The sequence below is a fragment of the Pezoporus wallicus genome, unplaced genomic scaffold (genome assembly GCF_028554395.1).
Source record: "Pezoporus wallicus isolate ANWC-B61680 ecotype Strahan unplaced genomic scaffold, APGP_CSIRO_Pwel_v1 contig_8542, whole genome shotgun sequence".
In the NCBI taxonomy this organism is placed as follows: domain Eukaryota; kingdom Metazoa; phylum Chordata; class Aves; order Psittaciformes; family Psittacidae; genus Pezoporus; species Pezoporus wallicus.
Genome location: NW_026640148.1, coordinates 42,762 through 63,011, shown reverse-complemented (window position 1 = coordinate 63,011; position 20,250 = coordinate 42,762). Strand labels below are relative to the sequence as shown.

At 47.7% G+C, this 20,250-nt stretch overlaps 1 protein-coding gene across 4 annotated transcripts in view; it reads right to left on the bottom strand.

The window, feature by feature from the left end:
- The window catches only part of GRIP2 (glutamate receptor interacting protein 2), a 239,420-nt gene extending 220,436 nt beyond the window's left edge, over window positions 1-18,984 (bottom strand). For all 4 annotated transcript variants that reach the window (XM_057417663.1, XM_057417667.1, XM_057417669.1 and 1 more), the window contains exon 1: window positions 18,930-18,984. In XM_057417663.1, the coding sequence (XP_057273646.1) occupies window positions 18,930-18,984 (55 nt within the window). The remainder of the gene's footprint in view (window positions 1-18,929) is intronic.
- Between the last annotated feature and the right edge of the window lie 1,266 nt (window positions 18,985-20,250).

The window sequence follows — 20,250 nt, the reverse complement described above, 5'->3', positions numbered from 1 at the left end:
CACAGCCCCAACTCAGCCAAGCACTGCCTGGGATGAGCATCCCGGTAAACTGCTCTTGCAAAGCCAGGGCTGCCAGAGCAAAGGGAAGAGGCTCTGTAGGCACAGCAGGCTCAGCAAGGTGGATGCACAACATCGGAAACACTGGCCTGTGGTTACCTGGCTAAATACCAAGCAATTTGGACTTGAAAACCCTCCCTGCTATCTCGTTCCCCTAATCAGCTTTTATTACAAAGGAAAAGCCAATCTCAGCTTTCACGAGGGAACAGAGGTGACAAAGAAGAGGAATAAGTGACACAGAGGTGGTTGCTTACCAGGCATCACTTCTGACCTCCTGCTGACGAGATCAGCTATACAGCAGCATTTAATCCCATATAGGAGCACAGAGGGACACTCCAGCTTGGTTTGGGGGCATGTTTCTTGCTTAGGCAAGGTCCTCGCCTCATCACACCTTGCCTGCCCTTCTCATTTAAAAGCAGAGAGTCACATTTAGCAACGGGGGAGCTCAGTAAAGCACATGGGCTTTTGTGAATGAAGAACAATAGGAAATGATGACAAGCACTGGAGCCACCAGCACACAGACTGCTTTCTCCACTGTGCCAATAGACTTGGATCAATTCATTTACTGCCACAAACAAACTAAATACAATACTGGAATGAGCTAAAGCAAAACTCAGTGCAATGGCATCCTGCCTGCATCCACTAGTGCGGGAGGTACATTTGCCTGGGGAAAATGTACACTGCATAACATTGACACATGCCAGACCTGTACAGCCAGAGTGTCATTTACAGCTTCCACTAGGTGCTAAACACTGGGACTTCCACAGCTGAGACTTGTGAGCATGAACATAAGGGAAGTTCTTAGAGGAAAAAAAGGTTATAACACAAGATAGAGCCAAGAGAAACAACCTTTGATCCCCCAGTCTCCTTGAGACGCTGCCACCCAGCTGCCCTTGGAGAGGGCTGGCTCATCTTCCGTCCAGGAGGTGCAGATCAATGCACAGGAATAGCTCTGATCAATTGCCAAGAGGAATGTAAGGGGGCAATGGCTGCTCAACAGCTGCACACACATCACTTGCAGCTGCTGCCAAACCTCTGAAAGACCCACGAGGGACGGCACTAATCAATTTTTACTTCTAATTAAACTGATGCCTGCAGTCTGCTGGAGGAAACATGGGCAGGAGGGACTGCCCTAAACGAAGATCTTTATTTACACCATAGAGTTGGTCACTTGAGTAGAACAACAAACATGAGGCAATCTCTCAGTTATCACCCCAACTTGGGACACCCAATCTCCTCCTCATTCATTTCTTCCTGCTCTCAGCCACCTTCACAGGCTTTGTGCTCTGACAGTGAGGACTCGATAAGCAAGGTTAGGATTTAACGGAGTGACTGATCACAGTGATCCACTGAAGAACAGCTCAACCTTCACTTCATTGAACCTCCAGTTCCATTCCCTCCTGCCTCAAAGTCAGCAAAGTTGCTTCCTGTGCAGGGACAGTCACCTTCTCTGGATGTCTTCACCTGCCTCATTAGAACACCCCTAAGTCTTAAGGGAGGGTTTGGGCCCATTTATTACACCCATTGCTTACTACCAGAGCTGGAGTCTGTAGTGTTGGTGTCTCCACCTCAAGTAGTCACCCCAGCCCCTCTTTACAGCCAAAGGGAGAAGGAGACAGGCATCGCATGGCTGCGCCAGGTATCTGGAGTGGGGCAAAAGGAGATAAACCACCGATTTACCTTCTGCAGTGATGAAGGGGGGCAGACAGACAAAGCTCGGCAAACAAAGCCCATCCTACAGCATCTTCATTTGGTGCTTGCCAACAGGGAGAGCCTCCAACCATCTGCTTAAAATGAAGTGTTGGGGAAAGAAGTAAAAAACGGAGCTTGAGAAGTAAATGTTGCTGATAGTGAATGAAAACTGCCAGTGCTGTAGCTACATGTGTCTGATAAGCTGAAGTTTTCTGGGGTGTGTGATGCCTCAAAGCCTTGCACAAGAAAGCCAAAGATGGGAAGTGTTATCAGAGGACTGGAGCCCAGCAGACAAGCTCAGGCTGTCCAATGCTGCCCAACAGTCAGATACAAGGACAACAACAAGGGTACATGAGAGCAAGGCCAAGGCAGTCCTGAGCAATGAAGAAATGCCACAGCTGGGTAGCACCACGTGAGGGGGTCAACAATCCTCACACATTCCCATCTCCTTGTCTCCGACCTGAACTATAGCTGTATTTCTCAACTCTGGCTTCAGAATTTTACATCTAGGCGAGGAAGCAGGAATTCGTGGTCCATTTTGGAGGACAGAATAAGCATCACCACTTTCACAAAGCTAAACTTCATCAAGCTGTAACACAGATTTCCAGAAGGTACTCTACCATCTTTCCAACCCAAACCAGCAGCTTGTATCTAAACTCTTGTGTACCTTCCTGCATTCCTCACAGCTGTTGCCTCTTCAACTCAAAGCCTTCATGCTCTTGAGGAAGCTAGATGGCCTCTTCTTTCTGGTCTTAGTGTCCCATCAGGGTTTTGGGACACTGATGAAGACAACATAAGGGCTTAGCAGACAAGAAGCCATAACAATGAGCAAACTGCCCTGAAGAGGCCCATGACAACGTTGAGAATCATGTGAGTTAAGACACTTCAGCATCCCCAGCATCAAGAGCAGAAGCCAGGTAAGCTCTCAGGTCTATTATGGGCTGCATAAGTGCACAGCGAGATAATCTGGCTGACAGATTGCTCAAGTTGCAGTGCCATGGACAGGCAAAGACCTGACCCATGCAGCGGGGGCTGCTTTGTAACAACAGCTTCTCCAATGCTCACCACAGAGAGATGACAAATGCTACTACAATGGGCTAGATAAGGAGATTCTGTGGACAGGGAGGATTGAAACAAGTTAGACCAAGGTGGCATCTTGGATCCCAAGATCCATTTGAAACTCCAAGTCAAGAGAGACACTGCAGTGCTCAGTCTCGTAAGCCAATTCAAAACAGCCTCAAACTGTCATTCCCTCTCTCTACACCCACGTTACTACCAGACATACGCAGTTTGCTGCAGATAAACTCTCACACTGGGGAAAGACTACTTCAAAGTTTTTTTAGTGCTCAAACCTTGTTCCATTCCTCCCCCCAAACCAGTGCCGAGAGCTACACGAGCTGTTAGCTGCTTGCAAGGGTTTATTTTGAGTTTTGCAGTTTATTTCAGTACTCAGGTGCAGGCTGCTCCATTTGCCATGCAGTGATTTGTGCTGCTGGAAGCTGTATCCGCTGCAGAGGCAGCACTTGGGAGTAGTTTGGAGGTGCTTTACTATTCTGTTTCTTCTTGTTTAAGGAGGGATTTCTGGTGCTTTGCTTGATACAGCCTACACATATAAAGTAAAATGACTATTTCAAAAGGCTCCCTGCTGTAGGGGTTCAGGGTGGACTTGGGGCCCACAGAACAAATGCAGCTACCTGACCTCACATCCCTTCACTGGGTTCAGCTTCAAGTTCCTCTTAGCTGAAGAGTAATGCACTTGCAAGAGCTCTCAGCTCTCACCAGCGATCTTTCTCCTCCAGATGCCATGGGTTTGCCATCTCAATTCACTGACAATGGCATTTTGCCTTATGCAACCTTTGGTCCTTGGCAAGAGGATCAGCACCATCTCTTCTGCTCATCTCCTTCCCTGTGGCCTCTTCCCCTTCTCCAGCACTGGTGTTTATCCCTCTCATATAAAGTTTACAACACTCAGGCAAGCGCCCTCATTCCCATAGGAATCCCACTGTGAGGTTTCCAGTAACAACTCCTCCTGCAGGCTGGGAAAACACAGGACATCTCATAGCCCAACATGCAGCTGCAGTTTGAGCAGCATTTGTATGCAGAGAAATATGTAAGAGCAAAGGCATTTCAGTGTGTGCAGTGTGTTAAAACAGAGATAGGTTTATGTTTGCTATATCCCTTGGGATAAAGACTGAGATGACATCCCACACACAGGCATTGCAGTGACCACACCAGCACTGCACCATTGCAATAAAGCTGGCAGAACACCTATGCTACTTCCAGAAGAGCTTTAATGTGAGCAGTTTATACCCCACTATCAGTTATGGAGAGACAGAAAAGCAGCAGCCAGGGATGAAGGGACAGACCTGCTCAGCTCTGCATCTCATTTGCAAGATTACAGCCTGAATAACACTTACATCTAGAATACTTATGCCAGAAGACAAAACTAGAAGTTCCTTGTTCCATGTCACAGAGCTTTGTATTCCATGGGATTTACAAAAGGAGAAACTCAATGTCCATAGGATGCTGGGCAAGCCCTCGTCTTGCCCTCCCAGGATCACCATTTCCCCTGCCCTGCTTCAGCTCCACACACAACCACAAGCTCTCAAAGCTAATTTGAGAGCCTGTAACATTCAGGCAGATGAAATTCGAGAGAAAAGGGGGGTTTCCAACATTGGGAACAGCTGATGAAGCAGACAGGCTCTCCTAGCTGGAGCTGCTTCTTGCAGAAGCTGGAATACTGCTGCATAATGGGTGTTAGGGGTGAAATGAGGGAGAAATTGGAGAGGCATTAGCAGAAATACCCAGGAAGCTTTAAACACCGAGAAGGTCAAGCCTTGTATATCTGGACACGCATCTCTCAGAGCAGCTTTATAGGGAACTGGGGAGGAGAAATAGATGCTCACTGCCAATCATGATGAACATGATAGAATCATCGAATAGTTAGGGCTGGAAAGGACCTTAAGATCATCCAGTTCCAACCCCCATGCCATGGGCAGGGACACCTCACACTAAACCATGGCACCCAAGGCTCTGTCCAACCTGGCCTTGAACACCACCAGGGATGGAGCATTCACAACTTCCCTGGGCAACCCATTCCAGTGCCTCACCACCCTTACAGTAAAGAACTTCTTCCTCATATCCAGTCTAAACTTCCCCTGTTTCAGTTTGAACCTGTTACTCTTTGTCCTATCACTACATTCCCTAATGAAGAATCCCTGTCCAGCATCCCTATAGGCCCCCTATGATGGCAGAGCACCCTCTGCTCTCCTGCTCCTCTTGCCACAGGGATGGCAATGCAACAAAGAGCAAGGTACACTGCACTGTTTTTACTATTCCACTGCTCTTCATCTAATCACAGTGCAGCCAATAAGTTTGCCCCTGGTGACAGTAAGACTACCCATACATCAGGCACCGCAGACAAGGAGACAATCTTTCATTCAAGTGAATGAAAACCCTTTCTCCTAGTGCTGGTGTCTGCAGGCAAGGTTTTAACACAAGCATCCACACATAGGGAGGGAAGAAGCCACAAAACACCATTCATCCCCACAAACACACACCACTCTTTCCTACTTCCAACCATGGAATGTTTAGAGGCTTCAGAAAACCCATCCTCATGGACTTGAATTACTGTTAAGGTAAGCATTTCTTCAGTGCATCTGGTTTTGTACCAACCACATGCAGCAGTGACTGCATCCTCCTGGGAAGGACCTTCTTCATCTTAGTAAAAAGCCACACGCAAAAGAATCTTTGCTTTCTTTTGGTGATTTAGAAAGATGCTGAAAACCAAGTTCCTCACACAGAAATGCATTTAAAGGCACTGTTTGACACTGTCACGCAGCAGAACCATACACAGTAGCAAGATTCAAGATTAAGTTTTTTCCTGACGAGGCAAATTGATTTAAGGGACCCATTTGCCCTCTTCCCCCATCACCCCAGATAGGGCTATGGAACTAGTAAAGCCTTGTATGACAGTTCCACTTTGAAAACAGCAGCAAGAGAAACAACAGCCAAGCCAAGAGGAAAAACACCAAGTTGCTCCCCCAAACTGTTCAACTTCCAGGTTCTGGTAACTCCTTGGCTCCTGTGGGACTGGAAACACTGGAAAGACACTCAGAAGGGATGCCACAAGAGGGAAGATAACTCAAGTCTAAACTAAAACCTTTAAAAGAGAAATTCAGTTTCAAGACAAATCACTGGAGAAATACAACCTCAAGAAGTCTCTTCACTCGATGGGTGCATTGCCAAGCAGCACAAAAGTGCTTTCTCCCTTCACCTTCCTTTCTTCTAAGTGAACACCAGGGAGAAGGCAACAAGCCCTAATCCATACAAAGACCTTCAAGCTGTTTGACCAACAACAGATCATGACACAAGGAAGCCCAAGTACAGTTGTGTATTACTGTCCATCTTCCCATAGCTCCTCTTCCCTAATGGTTCAAAAGAGGTTAAAGAAATTACCATTAGAACAAGCTCATGCTGAGGAAGAACATTTCTGGTTATTTATAATCCCAGTTTTGCTCCTAGTGATTGGCCAGCATTGAATATACCCGTTATCTGAGCACCTCCACAGCAGAGCTTCATAAAAACACTGAAAGATAACAATCGTAAAGGTCCAAAAACATGAATTACAGACCCATAACGGGAGGATTAAGCCTCCAATTCACCTGCAAAAGAAAAGCTATAAATTAGAAGAAATACAAGCTCTAGAAGAAAACCTCTGCACTGGATTGCACTTCATACACCCTGAATAAATTTCCATTTTAGACAGCAGCAGACCCGTTTACTTACTTCCCTGAAAAATAGATGCCACAGCATTGCTCTGTCTAGGGCCTGCTACGTTATCTCTTTGCATACCTTGCTGGACGACAAGAAAAATGTAATTAAAACCAACTCCCAAGGCCAGGGTATAAACTAGGATTCACCCCACAGGCTTTTTGCTAAGAGCACAGGTAGCCACTTTGCAGGATATGGTGGCAAACAAACACAAGGATCCAGATTCCTTGGGATCATTTAGCTGAACCCTATTTAAAATCCCCTTCTCGCTCTGCACATGAACTTTGAAAGCCAAAGGCTACAAAACTCCATGGCTCGTGGAGCAAATCGGTTGCCTTGAAACGCAGATCATTTTGAAGCAACTCAGCAGTTCAAACTGCCGGGGTACGGGGAGAAAAAGTCATTATTTCATAGTGATCAGAGGTGTCTGAGGTGCTTCAGAGAGCACAGAGACGGGAACAATCCCTGGAGACCTTACAATCCAGTTAACTTAATTAACCATGTTATTTCCCTAGTTCCTGGTAGCTCCTTAAATCAATGAACTAAGACTTAATAGCAAAGTACATAACCGGGACTTTCATTGATCAGATGAGCACACGCCACCAACTGAACTCCCCCAAAGTCACAGCTTGGCATAAAACCTGTAAGAGATACTTCAGGAGCAGATTCCCACTTCATTATCCCAAAGCCTCGTGTGGGTACCAGAGACAGGAAAGAAGCGATCAAGAGGCAGGGGCTGAAATCTTAATAACAAGGGAGCAAATAAGCATGGGCTCCACATTAATTTATGTTACAAGAAGCAAAAAAATCATTATGGTTTTACCCAGTTTTAAAGCCAGAGTTTTAGGTTTGTTCCTCACTTCCCACAGGGAAGGATCCCAGGGTATCTCACACATCAATAAGGGAGCCAGACCTGCAGTCATTCATTTCTCCACATCCTCTCTACACCTTTTGCAGCTACCCTAAAGCCCAGAACAAGCAAGCAGCTCCTCAGTCCAGGCAAGGAGGAGCAGAGAGGGCATGTACAAGGTCCACCAAGAAGAAAAGCTGCAGGGCATTTGCCTGCAAGGTAATTCAGATGCACGGCCATAAGCTCTGCATCAAGTTTGCATGGCCTCAGTGCTGAGGCTCACCAAGCTTGCTCTGAGCCTTCCTTGAGCTGCTCTCCTTGTTTTACTTGATTCAGCTGCAGCAGCAACTTCTCCAACTGACCAGGTCCAGCGGTGGGACCGGTGAGGCGCTGGCACAGGGTGCCCAGAGAAGCTGTGGCTGCCCCATCCCTGTCAGTGTTCAAGGCCAGGTTGGACACAGGGGCTTGGAGCAAGCTGCTCTAGTGGAAGGGGTCCATTCAGGGGTTGGAACTGGATGAGCTTTAAGGTCCCTTCCAACCCAAACCGCTCCATGATTCTGTGATCTCTGTATAGTACAGTCATAATTTTAGATGGGAATTTGTAATGAGCAGCTGCTCTACAAAGAGCGAGATATTTATGACCAACACAACACCAACAGTGCAGAGAAACACTGCCCTTGAGAAGCAGAGGCACAGGATGTGACAGAGGGGAGCACCAGCACAGGATAGCAAACAATGAAACACAGATCTGACACTGAAGACCCCACAGGTCCAAACTTACCCATGATCAGTTACAGAAATCCACACACAGAGCTGGACTAAACCAGTAACATGCCCATATAACAATTATAACTGTGTTACTATAGCCGGGCTAATAAAGATCAGACTCTTAGAGTTTCCATTCCACTCACAAGAAATTGTTGGCTTTTTATATATAACATGTACTGCTTCTTCACCCGTGAACAAAACACACAGCGAGTGCAACAGCAGTGGCTCACAATACAGAGCAACAGCAGGAACGAGGAAAACCCCTTATTCCCTTTCACCAGCTCTTGTCCAGGATGATCTATTACCAGCTCCTGACGACCCCGAGGAGGTTGTTTATTTTTGAATAGGTCAGTGGCTCATCACTTTAACTCACTTCCCTCCGCTGAAAATCAATGAGCTCCTGAAACAGTATTAGCTGGGATGACTGGTGGTTTAATGTCTCACTTACAGGGAAAGTAGACCCCAGAGGTCCCTTCCAAGGCCAGGTCACCACAACCAGCCAGGAAGATGGACTTATTGGTTGGAAGCAACCACTCGTGGGAAGAGAACACCTTTCCACAAAGGAGTTCTTGGCTATTGGGCAGATCCGTGTCTATCTTCTCCTGCAGTGAAAGGGGAACATCAGACACTAGAAGAGAGCTGCACTACTAAGTCCACCCAAGCAAGGCATGATCCAACAAGCCACCTCCATTCTCTTGCTTACTTGGCTGCATAAACAAGTTTTCATATTCCCCCTACCTATCCCCAAACTGTTTTTTCTGCTCTACTTCAAGATCCTATGGGTGAAAAATGGGAAATACCTCCAAAAAAAAAAACAAGAGAAATCTCTTCAAAGAACTCTGCCCTTTTTGTCACATAAACATTCCCCAAAATGCCATCAGCAATGCTCCCCTCTCACAGCACAGATCAAAGCTTTTGTGTGGTAAGGTCTGTTTCACCTCCAGCTTGCAACCCTGACTAATGTGCTGTGTCAAAGCTGTTTAAGAGTTTAATAGCTTGCCAGTGGCTAACCAAGCCAGGTTAGAGACAGGCTGAGGAGGTGACAGGTAGGTGGGAAACGGGACTCTCACACCAACCGTCACATCAGCTCAGAGCAGGGGTCCAGCACAGGAAATCTGCCAGGCTCCAGCAGGAAACTCTGTGCAAGGAAAACCACAGATGGGGAAGGACCTCCCAATCAGCTGCAGTCCTGGGACAACAGTTGGACTCGATGATCTTGATGGTCTTCTCCAACCTCGTGGGTTCTGGGATTCTATGCAGTAGGTTCTGCAGTGGGGCACAGATGAGTTTGCAAAGCTGGGGGCTGTCACAACTCCAGGCTGTTTTCTTGGCTTTCACTTACTTGGTGTTGAGGTACAACAGGTCAAACGCTGGATTACCTCACCGCATGGGACACAGCTAATAATGGTGCTACACAATTGTACTCAAGGGCGATGGAAAGCCTCTCCAGCCAATTCATCCCAGCATTGAATTCAGGTTAAAAACATGCACATATTCATGTACAGAGGGAATTCCTCAGCTGTTCTGAAACACTGCAGAGGCAGCCACCACCATCTGCCCCTCGAATGCAAGGGCTGCTTTGTCAGTGATTTTCCTTGACACCCCACTTAAAGGATCTCCCACAAAGAGTGTTGACAACATGCCCATTACACCAAGACCCGAGCCCAAGGGAACTCCCTGGAGCATAACTCAACCCTGCTTTCCCTGCATTTCTCTAAGGAGCTCCCAGCTGCAGAGGGAGTGAACAGTGAAACAAGCCCCCTTGCTCCACACTCCTCCTGCTCCCATCCCTTGCTCCAATCTCTGCGCTGAAACCAAGCGCCAAGTTTGCAGCTCACAATTAAACACCATGGCGTGATTTTGCAGGAGAGAAAAGCAGCACGGAGGAATGGCACCCTGAGGACTTTAAGCTCACTAGATAAGGCAATGAAGGGTAGTTGAGAATCTGTGTCTCATTGCCCTGCTGGGAAGCCCTGGAGAGGAGCAGCTGCTTCAAGCAAGTCAGAGAAGCAGATGGGTGACAGAGAATGGTGCACCCTGGCCAAAAGCTACATTCCCTCTTAATTATTAAGAGACAGAAATTGGAGTGCATTCATTGCAGCACTGCCTGTCACTGAATTACCCCCGGGCAGCACAGGACCCTTGGCAAGGGGCAGCCCCAGAGGGCAGGGGTAGTGCTGGCTGCCAGAACAGCACGGGGTTCATCATGAAGCAAGCCTGGCTCTATGAGCTGGAGGCACAACCCATCCCTGGGCAAGGACACATCCCAGCCAGCAAGCCCTAGAGACGCTGAGCATCACAGCCTGGTTTGCAAGTCTTTTGCTTTCTGATCCCCAGTATGCTTACCAACAAGCCCCTGTGTAAGCACAGTGAAGGAATCATGTTAAAGTAGGACCGGATATGCCAAAAAAGCCAATTACAATGGCGATTCCAAGAGAGCCCAACCCAAAAGCTATCCCTATATATGGCCAAACGCCCCGGCAGGCTGTGCGTGGAGGAAAAGCAGAATAAATACAATTAGAGCAGCAAGACAGCTCAGCTTTGTGTTCTGTTGGAGATGCAGTCTCCAGAGGCTGAGGAAGCAGCATGACTGACTAGGGCAAACTGAGGTTCCTCAAAGGCAGGTTGCCTGGCTGAGCAGCCAGACCCGGGCTGACCAGAACGCTGCTAACAGCACCTCATTTGTTAGAGGATTATCACTTGATGTAAGGGATGGAAACTAGATTAGATAGCTGCTAAACTCGAAACACATTACTGGAGAAGGACATCTTTACCCACTTAAGATTTTGGCTCTTCCAGCTGTGTGCTGCAATGGATGCACAATCCTGCACCAAAAGGGCATTTTCTACTACATTTTGGTCACTTTTCCAAGTATTTGGCACAATTCTGAGTGCGAAGGTGTTAAGCAGAGAAAGAAAGGCACGAAGTTACACTCAGTAACTGCACTTTCAGATCTATTTTGATCTGAACATCAAAACCTTTTAAAGCTCATTCGTTATCCATGTTCTGCAGATGCGAAGACCGGGACACACACAGAGGTTTGCAGACTGATGTTCTGAGCTCAGAACTCCTCAGTGCCATTCATTTCAACCCAGAAAATGCCCCACCACTGAGAAACTAAATGATGATTTATTCTGCTCAAAGCCTTGCACTTGGTCAGGAACAGAGCCCGGCACAGGACCACAATGCCTGTGGTTTAATCCCCAGTACTCACTAATTCAGCACCAGCCACACTGGAATTGCTGTCATTACCCCGGACTACAACCTGACCTGCTGGCGAACACAGCAGTTGTTTGATGCCATGAGATACTACTACACAAGATGCTCAGATGGGATGTAAAGGACAAAGCCAATGAAACCTGCTGGAGTAGCAAAATATGACCAGTAAATGAGAGCACACCCACTGATGGAGCATGAGGATCTCATCTGAACACATGACATGGGATTTGCAGCATTCTTGAACTTGGCTTTCGTTTGAAACCACCTAGAGGTAGCATTCCAGCCTCCAGCCCCATGCAAGCACCCTACCTGCAGCTACCTCCCATCCCACTGAGAAGGGACCTCCACAACTTGGGGCTTCTGTGTTAAAGACCAATTTAAGCCAGTTCTCCAAAAGCTGTTTGCAAATGTTATTTATAAAAAGGCAAGAACACCAAGTTACTTCTTTAATCCTCATTCTCTCTCCGGCAATTGTATTGATCTCTGCAGTGCACAGTTAAAGCAACTCCTGTCTTTCGTCTCCTGCAATGCTGCACTTTTCCTGGGACTGAGCATTAGCTTTAAGCTTTGTTTCTCCACTCCCCATTCCCTCTTATTGGTCTAGAAAAACTTCCTTATTTAAGGAAATAACCTCATGCAATTTAAGCAGCCTCAGCCATTGACAGGAATAAGGAGACAAACGAGAGCTTTGACAGCTGCAGTGACAGTGATCGTGACCACATCACCTCTGGGTATTGAGGTACAGAAGAAGCAAGGAGCTGTTCATTATGTCCAGATCCTACACAGGACGTGTGCAGGTCAACCACATACCAGCTCTGGGCAGCAGTGTCCTTCACTAAGCACGCACCCGAGCTGCTCTTCTCCTGGGACCCAAAGGGATGCATCCCACAGATCTACCTGGCCTCCCATCACAACAGAGAGGTTCATGAGAAGTTTGTTTTGTGGACATGACAGCACATAAAATAAGGAGATTGACTGCTCCTCAGTCCAAGATGAAAGTCAGCAAAAGAACATTTAATCTAGAAACAAAATAGTCATTCCCAATAGCGGCCTCTGTTCAGGATTAACACATAGCCCCAAGACAAGCTGCTATGAATATTTACTAACTCATCTCTGAGCTCTTTGCTAAATTCATCCCATTGACAGCCCCAGGGAACTTCCCAGCTTCCAGTAGCCAAAAGCAATGGATCTGGGCCAGATAGCTGTAATGAGGGAGCCCCCATTCCTGGAATCATCATTTCCTGGAGCACACATGGAAGAGGCTGAACCTGCATCAGGAAAGCACATGGGTACCACGTAAGAAAAGAGCGAGTTGGCATCATTGATTTCTGCAAACCTGTCACACTCCCTGACCATTTGCCTTAGTCCTCATTTCTTCCTCATTTGTTTGCATCTTATTTGTTGCTAAATCTTCAAGGCTTCTGCTGGAAAGGGATGCAAATGAAGACAAGCCCTCTGCCCCCACAACATCAAGTCTACACACTGCTCCTGAGCAACTGCTCTTATCAAACTGGGACCAAAGACAAGACAGGGGCCCTCTGTGCCCAGACAATGTAGGATCACCAGAACTTTGCCCAAAGAACAGAGACAAAAAGGCTTCACTGTTATTACTACTACTTTTAAATGGAAGCATGAGATGAAAAATAGAGGCCAATCTCAGCTCCATCCCCCAGGACTCAAGTGAGACCTCTCAAGCTTGATACAATACTTGACTCTAGTAGCAGCTCCCCTCTTGGGTTGCAGGAGGCAATACTGCAATGTGAGCCAGGACCTTTATTTCTCTGCACAGATGAATGAAGTGTCACCAAGCTGATGAGCAGCATCACATGTGCAAGAAAAGGTGACAACATCTATAAGCTGAATAAATACTCAGAATAGGCTCCGACTCCAGCAACAAAGCAGCAACCAAGGCTAATGTAACTGCTAAAACAGAAGCTCGGTAATGCCTTGTTCACAGTGAGAAATAAAATTGTTCAGTGAAAAAGTGTGTTACTTCATAGAAAACTCAAAGAATGTAGAACTGAATTTATCCTGCAGCCTCAGCAAGAGGTTTCTACTCATCAAGACACAGCAGTTTAGCTGGCAGGGTCACCAACACCTCTGCTTAGAGCCACAGGTAAGATACAGATCTAACCACCTCGTAACACAGAGCATTTCCTTGACCTCAAACAGCACATGGGAGCCGCCTTCTCCTTAGATGCAGAACAGTTTTAATGCAAAATATCTGAAGCTGTCATAGGAAAATACATTGAATTGAAGTGATTTCCCAGCGGAAAGCAGCTCTCCCAATGCTATCAGTGGAATCAGCAAATTTTGCTGGAGCCAGAAATCAGTTCTGGCTCCAAACCGAAAGCCAGTACTTACTAGATGCCAAGTTCATCTGACATTAATGAGGGGAAGTCACTAACAGGAAAAAACACCCCAATTGTAAAATATATTTGATTGAGTTATCTGAATTCCTTCATCTTCCAAAGATGAAAAGAGGGGGGGGACAAAGTGGAGAACTGGAAGTGGCAATTTTAACCACAACTTCATATAGAGGACATGCCCGGGTGCAGAGCCCCCCTTTGGCTATCCACCCAGGAAGGGTCCAGCTGTGGGTACCACTGAGCAGCTCCCCCGCGCTTGTGTCTGCTTAGAAGAGACAAACAGCAACTCATCCACCTCTAAACTTAAAGACCTCAGTTTACCCTGAGCAATCTTCATCTCAGTGCAAGCCAGAGAACCAACAGGCCTCTGGGTCAGCAGCTGCCATCACAGCTCAAGACTGGAACACTTTCAAAGACCACATCCATTGCCTGGGAATTACCCATGTGCTTTTCCACTATGCTTGGCATGAGCCAATGGCAGCACCAACAGGTTTGGAGAACAACAAGCATGGCCTGAATCCAGCCAGATCTGGCAACTGCTACTCTGGAATTCTCCTGGCTATGACAATTCATGGCTTCCATCAAGGCCTTCTGCTTCCTGAAAGGTTCCCACCACACCTCCCAGCCTTGGCACCCCCAAAGGGAGGACATGCCAAACCACCGCAGCTGATGCATTTGCTCCACACCGAGCATCATCACACAATGCTGCTAATAAAAACCCCTTTGCAAAAAGCCCTACAGAGTGCTTGAATGAGAGAAAGCGGAACTCCATGATGTCCGTACAGTTCATACGGCCAAATTCTGTGAACACAGGATCACGTTCAGGTTGTACCATCTGGCAGACCACTTCAAAAACCAAACCAAGGCTCAAACTCTGTCTTTAATCAAATTCCGGTGAGGCTTCACAATCATTTCACTGTGGCTCCATCATCCCCAAGTTGTGCAGGACTTCTCAATCAGAGCTAAGGTTCAGGATTGCCAGATTCGGGATCAAAAGCAGCAGCCCAAACCCAGCACAGCATGACAGGCAGCGAGGAGAGGAGCAGGCAAGCAGAGTGCTCAGTGCCGCTATTACTCCCTCACTCAATGGGTACCAAATCCACATCAGCATATTAATGAACGAAAAAGACCCCATCAAAGTCTAGCAGGATTTGCTCTGGCTGTCCCATCAGTTTGATGAACGAACATTATCCCTTAAGCATTACCACCACAGCCTTCAAGCAGTCCTAATTCCCCGGCACACTTCAGTGGAGGGTCAGAACCTCTATCTTTACATTTTGTTTAAAAGCAGTGGCCTGGATAATGAATATTACCAACAAACAGCAGCCCATAAATTCCTCGGAGCCACGGGTGCAAGTCTTCACCCCAACAAAGCTTGGATGCAACATAAAGTCAGAGTCGCAACAAGCAGGCATATATTAATACACTGCATTCAGCAGACAGACATAACAGCCCTTCAACACAGAGCAGTTCAATTGCACACTACTTAGCTGACAGCTATCCAGTCGAATTTCCTTACTGAAAATTAAGTGCCAGTACAATAGATCATGTCACTGTAGGTTTGGACAAAAGGACTCCAAGACAACATCTTAAAACTGAATAGACTCAACCTGGCACTGAAAGATGGTCCTGGGATGACTCGATAAATACAAAAGCCTATTTTCAGCCCTTTCCGAGGAACTGAATGATGTCTGATGTGGCCATCGCAAGAGCAAACACTTCATTTTAAGCAGCAGAATGGTTCAACTGATTAAGATACGCACACCACATGGCTTGCAAGGTCAAAATATTTATGGGAAATGAACAAAAGATAATTTGCATCCTTTTTAACAGTTACTGCATTTTGGTTATTCCACCGTCATAAACATGGAACTCGCCAAAGGACGTTCCGTATTTCTGCTAATCACACAAACCCAGCACATATTCCATCTTACTGGGATGTTTCTCCTCGATGTGCGTGATTAAGTAAAGAAGAATCCCATTGCCACCCATAATCATAGTTTCACAGCGATGGAGCATAACGCCCTGGTTCACTGTTGTGAGGCCAGAATAAAGAGCTGATGTTTATAGCCCAGCTGTCACAAACCCTCTCAAGACAAACTGCGGCCATATTTTTACTTCCCCATCCTAAAGGATTCCAATAGCTCCACCAAACCCATGAAAAACCTCCCCCTGTAAAGCCCCCCCAGTGTGCCACCCCTGGCAAATGGCACCAGCACCAAGACAAGGGAGATCTTGCAACGGGTTTCACTTTGCTGCCCTCATCCTGCACCAGGAAGGATTTTCTCATCTCCACACACCACAGGACACCTCTGCCCACAGCTGCACAGCAGCGAAATGCCCCTATAATGCTCCTACAGCTGTTTCCAAGGTAACCAGCACGGAGCCATATACAGGGGAAGGAAGCAAACAGCAGCAATGCAACGCTGCAATACTGTCACTTTTTGGAGCAGGTCTGAGTTCCCCCTTTCCATCCACCCCATGACTCATGCAAGGGGCGAGTAACTCTCCTCATATTTTGTAATCCCATCAGTCTTTCTTCAGATTTGGGGTTGTTTGGGGCTTTTTTTAATAAAGCATCATATTGGAGTTTTAAGGCAAGAGTCATTTTCTGGTTTGACTGAAGGAAAATCATGTGGGGGAGGAGTGGGAATTATATCAACTACCTAAATTTACACTCAAACTCTGTATTCCCTCCCAGGAGAAGCAGGAAAACATCTCAGGTTTAGCAAAGGCTGTCTGCCCACTGCTGTGACCCATGTTATACAAGTCATCTGCATCTATATTTCCCCTACTCAGTCTGCAGATAGAGTTCATCCTTTCTGGGCATCCAGTTTCTACATCCACTCAGCTGTGCCAAAATCCCCAGAGACTTTCCCACTTGCCCACGTACATTCGTGCTCCCAAAGCAGAAATGAGTCTTTGCTTCTTTGGCTATCAAAAGCCTCAGCAGTCATACTTGAGCACAGTTCATGTGTATCTTGCATTTCCCCCTGTGACTTACCATTGCTGACCTTTTGAATACCATCTGTGATTAATAAAGCTCCCAATCCAGCACTGAATGGCTGCAGATTACAAGAGATGCTCATCACATTAATATTCAGTAACCAAAATACACCACTCTTCCAATCACAACTGTGTTCCTGCTGAACACCAGCATTTTCCCTTTGGAAACAGAGTGGTCCTCAGAGGAAGTTAAAGTGCTGATGGGCCACAGCACACCTCAGGGAGAAGCTGCACAGATAGATACCTGAAACAAAGCCTACCACATCTGCAGAGCCATGGAGATGCCAACAAGGGAGACGTAACTTGTTTTGAACACGGAAACCCAGGAGTCAGTATTTCTCCATAGACTGGTTGGAGATTGGTCTGCAAAATCAAGATCTGATCAGAACCCTGCAGAGATTTCCTGATGGTGTTATACACAACACAATGTGAAGCATCTAACATCCAGTTAAGCCCTGTACTCTACCTGTTAACACTGCAGTGCTACAAAAACCTCAGCAAACACCTCCTCTGCTACCCCTGCAGAGTTCTATGCTGTAATACAGCCATCAAACCAGTTGCCTTGGGGAAAGGGGAAAGAAGTTACCTACAAACTCAGCACATTCTTTAGCAGGTATATACCTCCTCCTCTACACAGCACAGCAGCTCAAGCCTGCAAGGTTTATTCCTCCAGATAAACCACCCTGTGATTAACGGTAACTTCCAAAGACCAACTACTCTTGAGCCACCCATGGCAATAAATGCTATGTCACCAGCATAAACGCACTTGAAGAGATGCACACCAGTCAGAGGCTCACTGCAGTGCTGGGACTGAAGTCAGAGGGAGGGAAGATACGGAGGAAAGGCATTACGTAGACCTAAGAGACAAGAGGCAGTACGTACATATGAAGTCACAGATAAAGCAACCGGGCAAGCACACCACCCCAGCACAGCTGCACATCAAGTCCTTGCTGCTCTAAGTGTTTTATAATGCCTCCAAAGCCATCCCTGGTCCAGCAGTGCATGTGCATCCCTGTCAGCTGCAGCGTTACAGAGCACTGCACCACAAAAAAACGACAGGTCTACTCTGTCGGACAGGGGACTGATTTACTCTTCTACAGTACAACAGCTCTATCTCAGGTGGCTGGAGTGGATGCCATGGTCCCCCAGGGGTCCAACATCAGAAATACACAGTGGGAGCAAGGAACCAGCGTCAGATTCAGCAGCTTAACGACTGTCCTGCCACCCAACAGCACTATTTCTCTCCGTGCCCATTAACCAGCAGGACCAGAACCCCCCCCCCCCGGTTTTTGCATTACTCACACCAAATAACGGCACACCGTGCGGAACGTCTATTAGCAGCACATAGTCTAGAGGCAGCCAGGGGAAGGGAGACATAAGAAACACCTGTGTTAACCACTTGCACCACAGCAGCTGAGGTTAATTAAGACTCACATTCCTGATTATTTCTGCTCACCCCAAATCATCTCCTTCACCTGCGCCTTAGGAGAGCACATGAGAACTGCGCTTTGTTTCGGAGACAAACTTTCCCCCCCTTCGCCTATAGACCAGAGCCGGAGCGCAGGGTTCAAGCCTCCCTTAAGCTGCGCCACCTCGTGGCTGCCTTCTCCCGACTTCCCCGAGCTGCAGGTCCAGCGTTTATTTAACATCACACTCCTGAGCATGTAAACAAAATCATTCACAGCAGAAACGGCACAATGGGAATCGGATTACGGCGAGGCGACAAATCCTCCGGGAAATTCACAAACCCTTTAATGCCGAATTGGAGTTGGGGAAAAATGACCAGGTGAGAACAGCAGCAGCCTCCCAAAGTTAGAGCCAAGATGCTGGAAGCCCCTCTTGGTAGGACCTCGCAGCCACCCCTCGGGTTGGTCCCCACTACTTGGGGGGGGAATAGATAAAGGGGAAAAATAAAAGGAAAACAATAAATGAAAAGGAAAAGCAAAGACCAAGCCAACCAGGGGGGTGGAAGGACAGATTTGCTGCAGCAAAGTTTACCAGCACGAAGAGCATCCCCTCATTCACCCCCTTCATCCGCGGAGCTCCAGGCTAGCGGATTGCCCCCTTCCCCCCCCCAAAAAAAAAAGAAGGCGAGGTCGGGGTAAGGAGGGCAAACCGAGCACCCCCAGCCCTGCTCCAACCCTCATCATCACCATCGGGAGCATCCTCCTCATCCTCCCCCCGGCCGTGCTCACCGTCCTCCTGCATCCGCTGCAGGCACAGGGCGAGGCTCTTCCTCCAGCCCGGCATCGCGGCGGGGGCAGCTCCTGCTGCTGCTGCCGCCCCCCGCCCGCCCGCCCGGGGCAGCGACGCGGCTCCAGCGGCCCGGGGGGCCCGGCGGGAGCGGCGGTGCCGAGCGCGGCCGGGCTCCCGCCTCTTTATTGCCGGGCGGGGCCGGGAGGGGGGAGCGGCGCTGCCCAACCCCGCCTGCGCACGGCCCGGGGGCAGCGCCCGCCCCGCCGGCCGAGGGGGGGGAACATAGACCTATATATATATATATACATATAGCTATATGTTGCATATTCTCCCCAATGGGGTCTGCTCACACACACCCGCACCGCGGGTCCCAGATCTACAGCTGCTGATGGGCAAACGCACACCCGGGAAAGGTGCGGAAACCACGCTATTCCCAACCTACATCCCCCTGCCCGGTCCAGCCTGGCGCCTCAGCCCAGCGCCGAGCGCAGGTGTGCTCACTGAGCAGCGCAATCAGCCTCAAGTTGGGCTAAATAAAGTTGCACAACAGCCGGGTTGAGCTGTTCCGTCTCTCTCACGACCACCTGCAAGCGGCTGAAGTATGGAAGCGGACACGACTTAAAAGCATCTTTGTCATTTCTTAGTATTCCAGAGGTTTCCGTGCTTTCACGCAGACACAAAGGAGATGTTTATTGCAGACGCTGGGGTATTCATGGTTTTAATTTCCTGGGGGCAACATATCTCTGCAATGACTAGCAGCTTGCTTTTTGTTCTTCATTAGGCCTTTTATTAGCTGGCTGCAGCTCTGCTTCCCTTTATGAGTGATAATATTATGTGCAACATCTGCTATCATCTAAAATATTATGGACCAAGCTCTCCTTGGTGCAGCATGAACTAATTCCAGTTTCAGAAGGCCACCCAGGCTGGACAGATAGAAAAGCAAAGGAATAGATGCAGCCATATGGATGCATCAATTTTCAGACCAGCTTTTCTGTCCTTACCTGAATCAAAAGCAATTGGAAGGGATGAGGATCCTGAGGCAATTGAGTTAAAGATACACAGTTAAATTAGTCACAAACATTTTACATACATACCCCCTTCACAGGCTCAGTCAAGAGCCACGCAGGAGCTGGGCTGGATCAGATGCTCTACAGTTACTATCAGGAGTTTATTTTCCTGGTGAGTTAAGCTAGGATGACCACAAACCATGAGAACAACCCTCTTCATTTAAACATAAGAGCTTGCAACACTGCAGAGGATGGAGTGCCATGTAATGCCTAAGAACTGCAAGAGAGGTTCTTATCACAGCAAAGAGCAGCT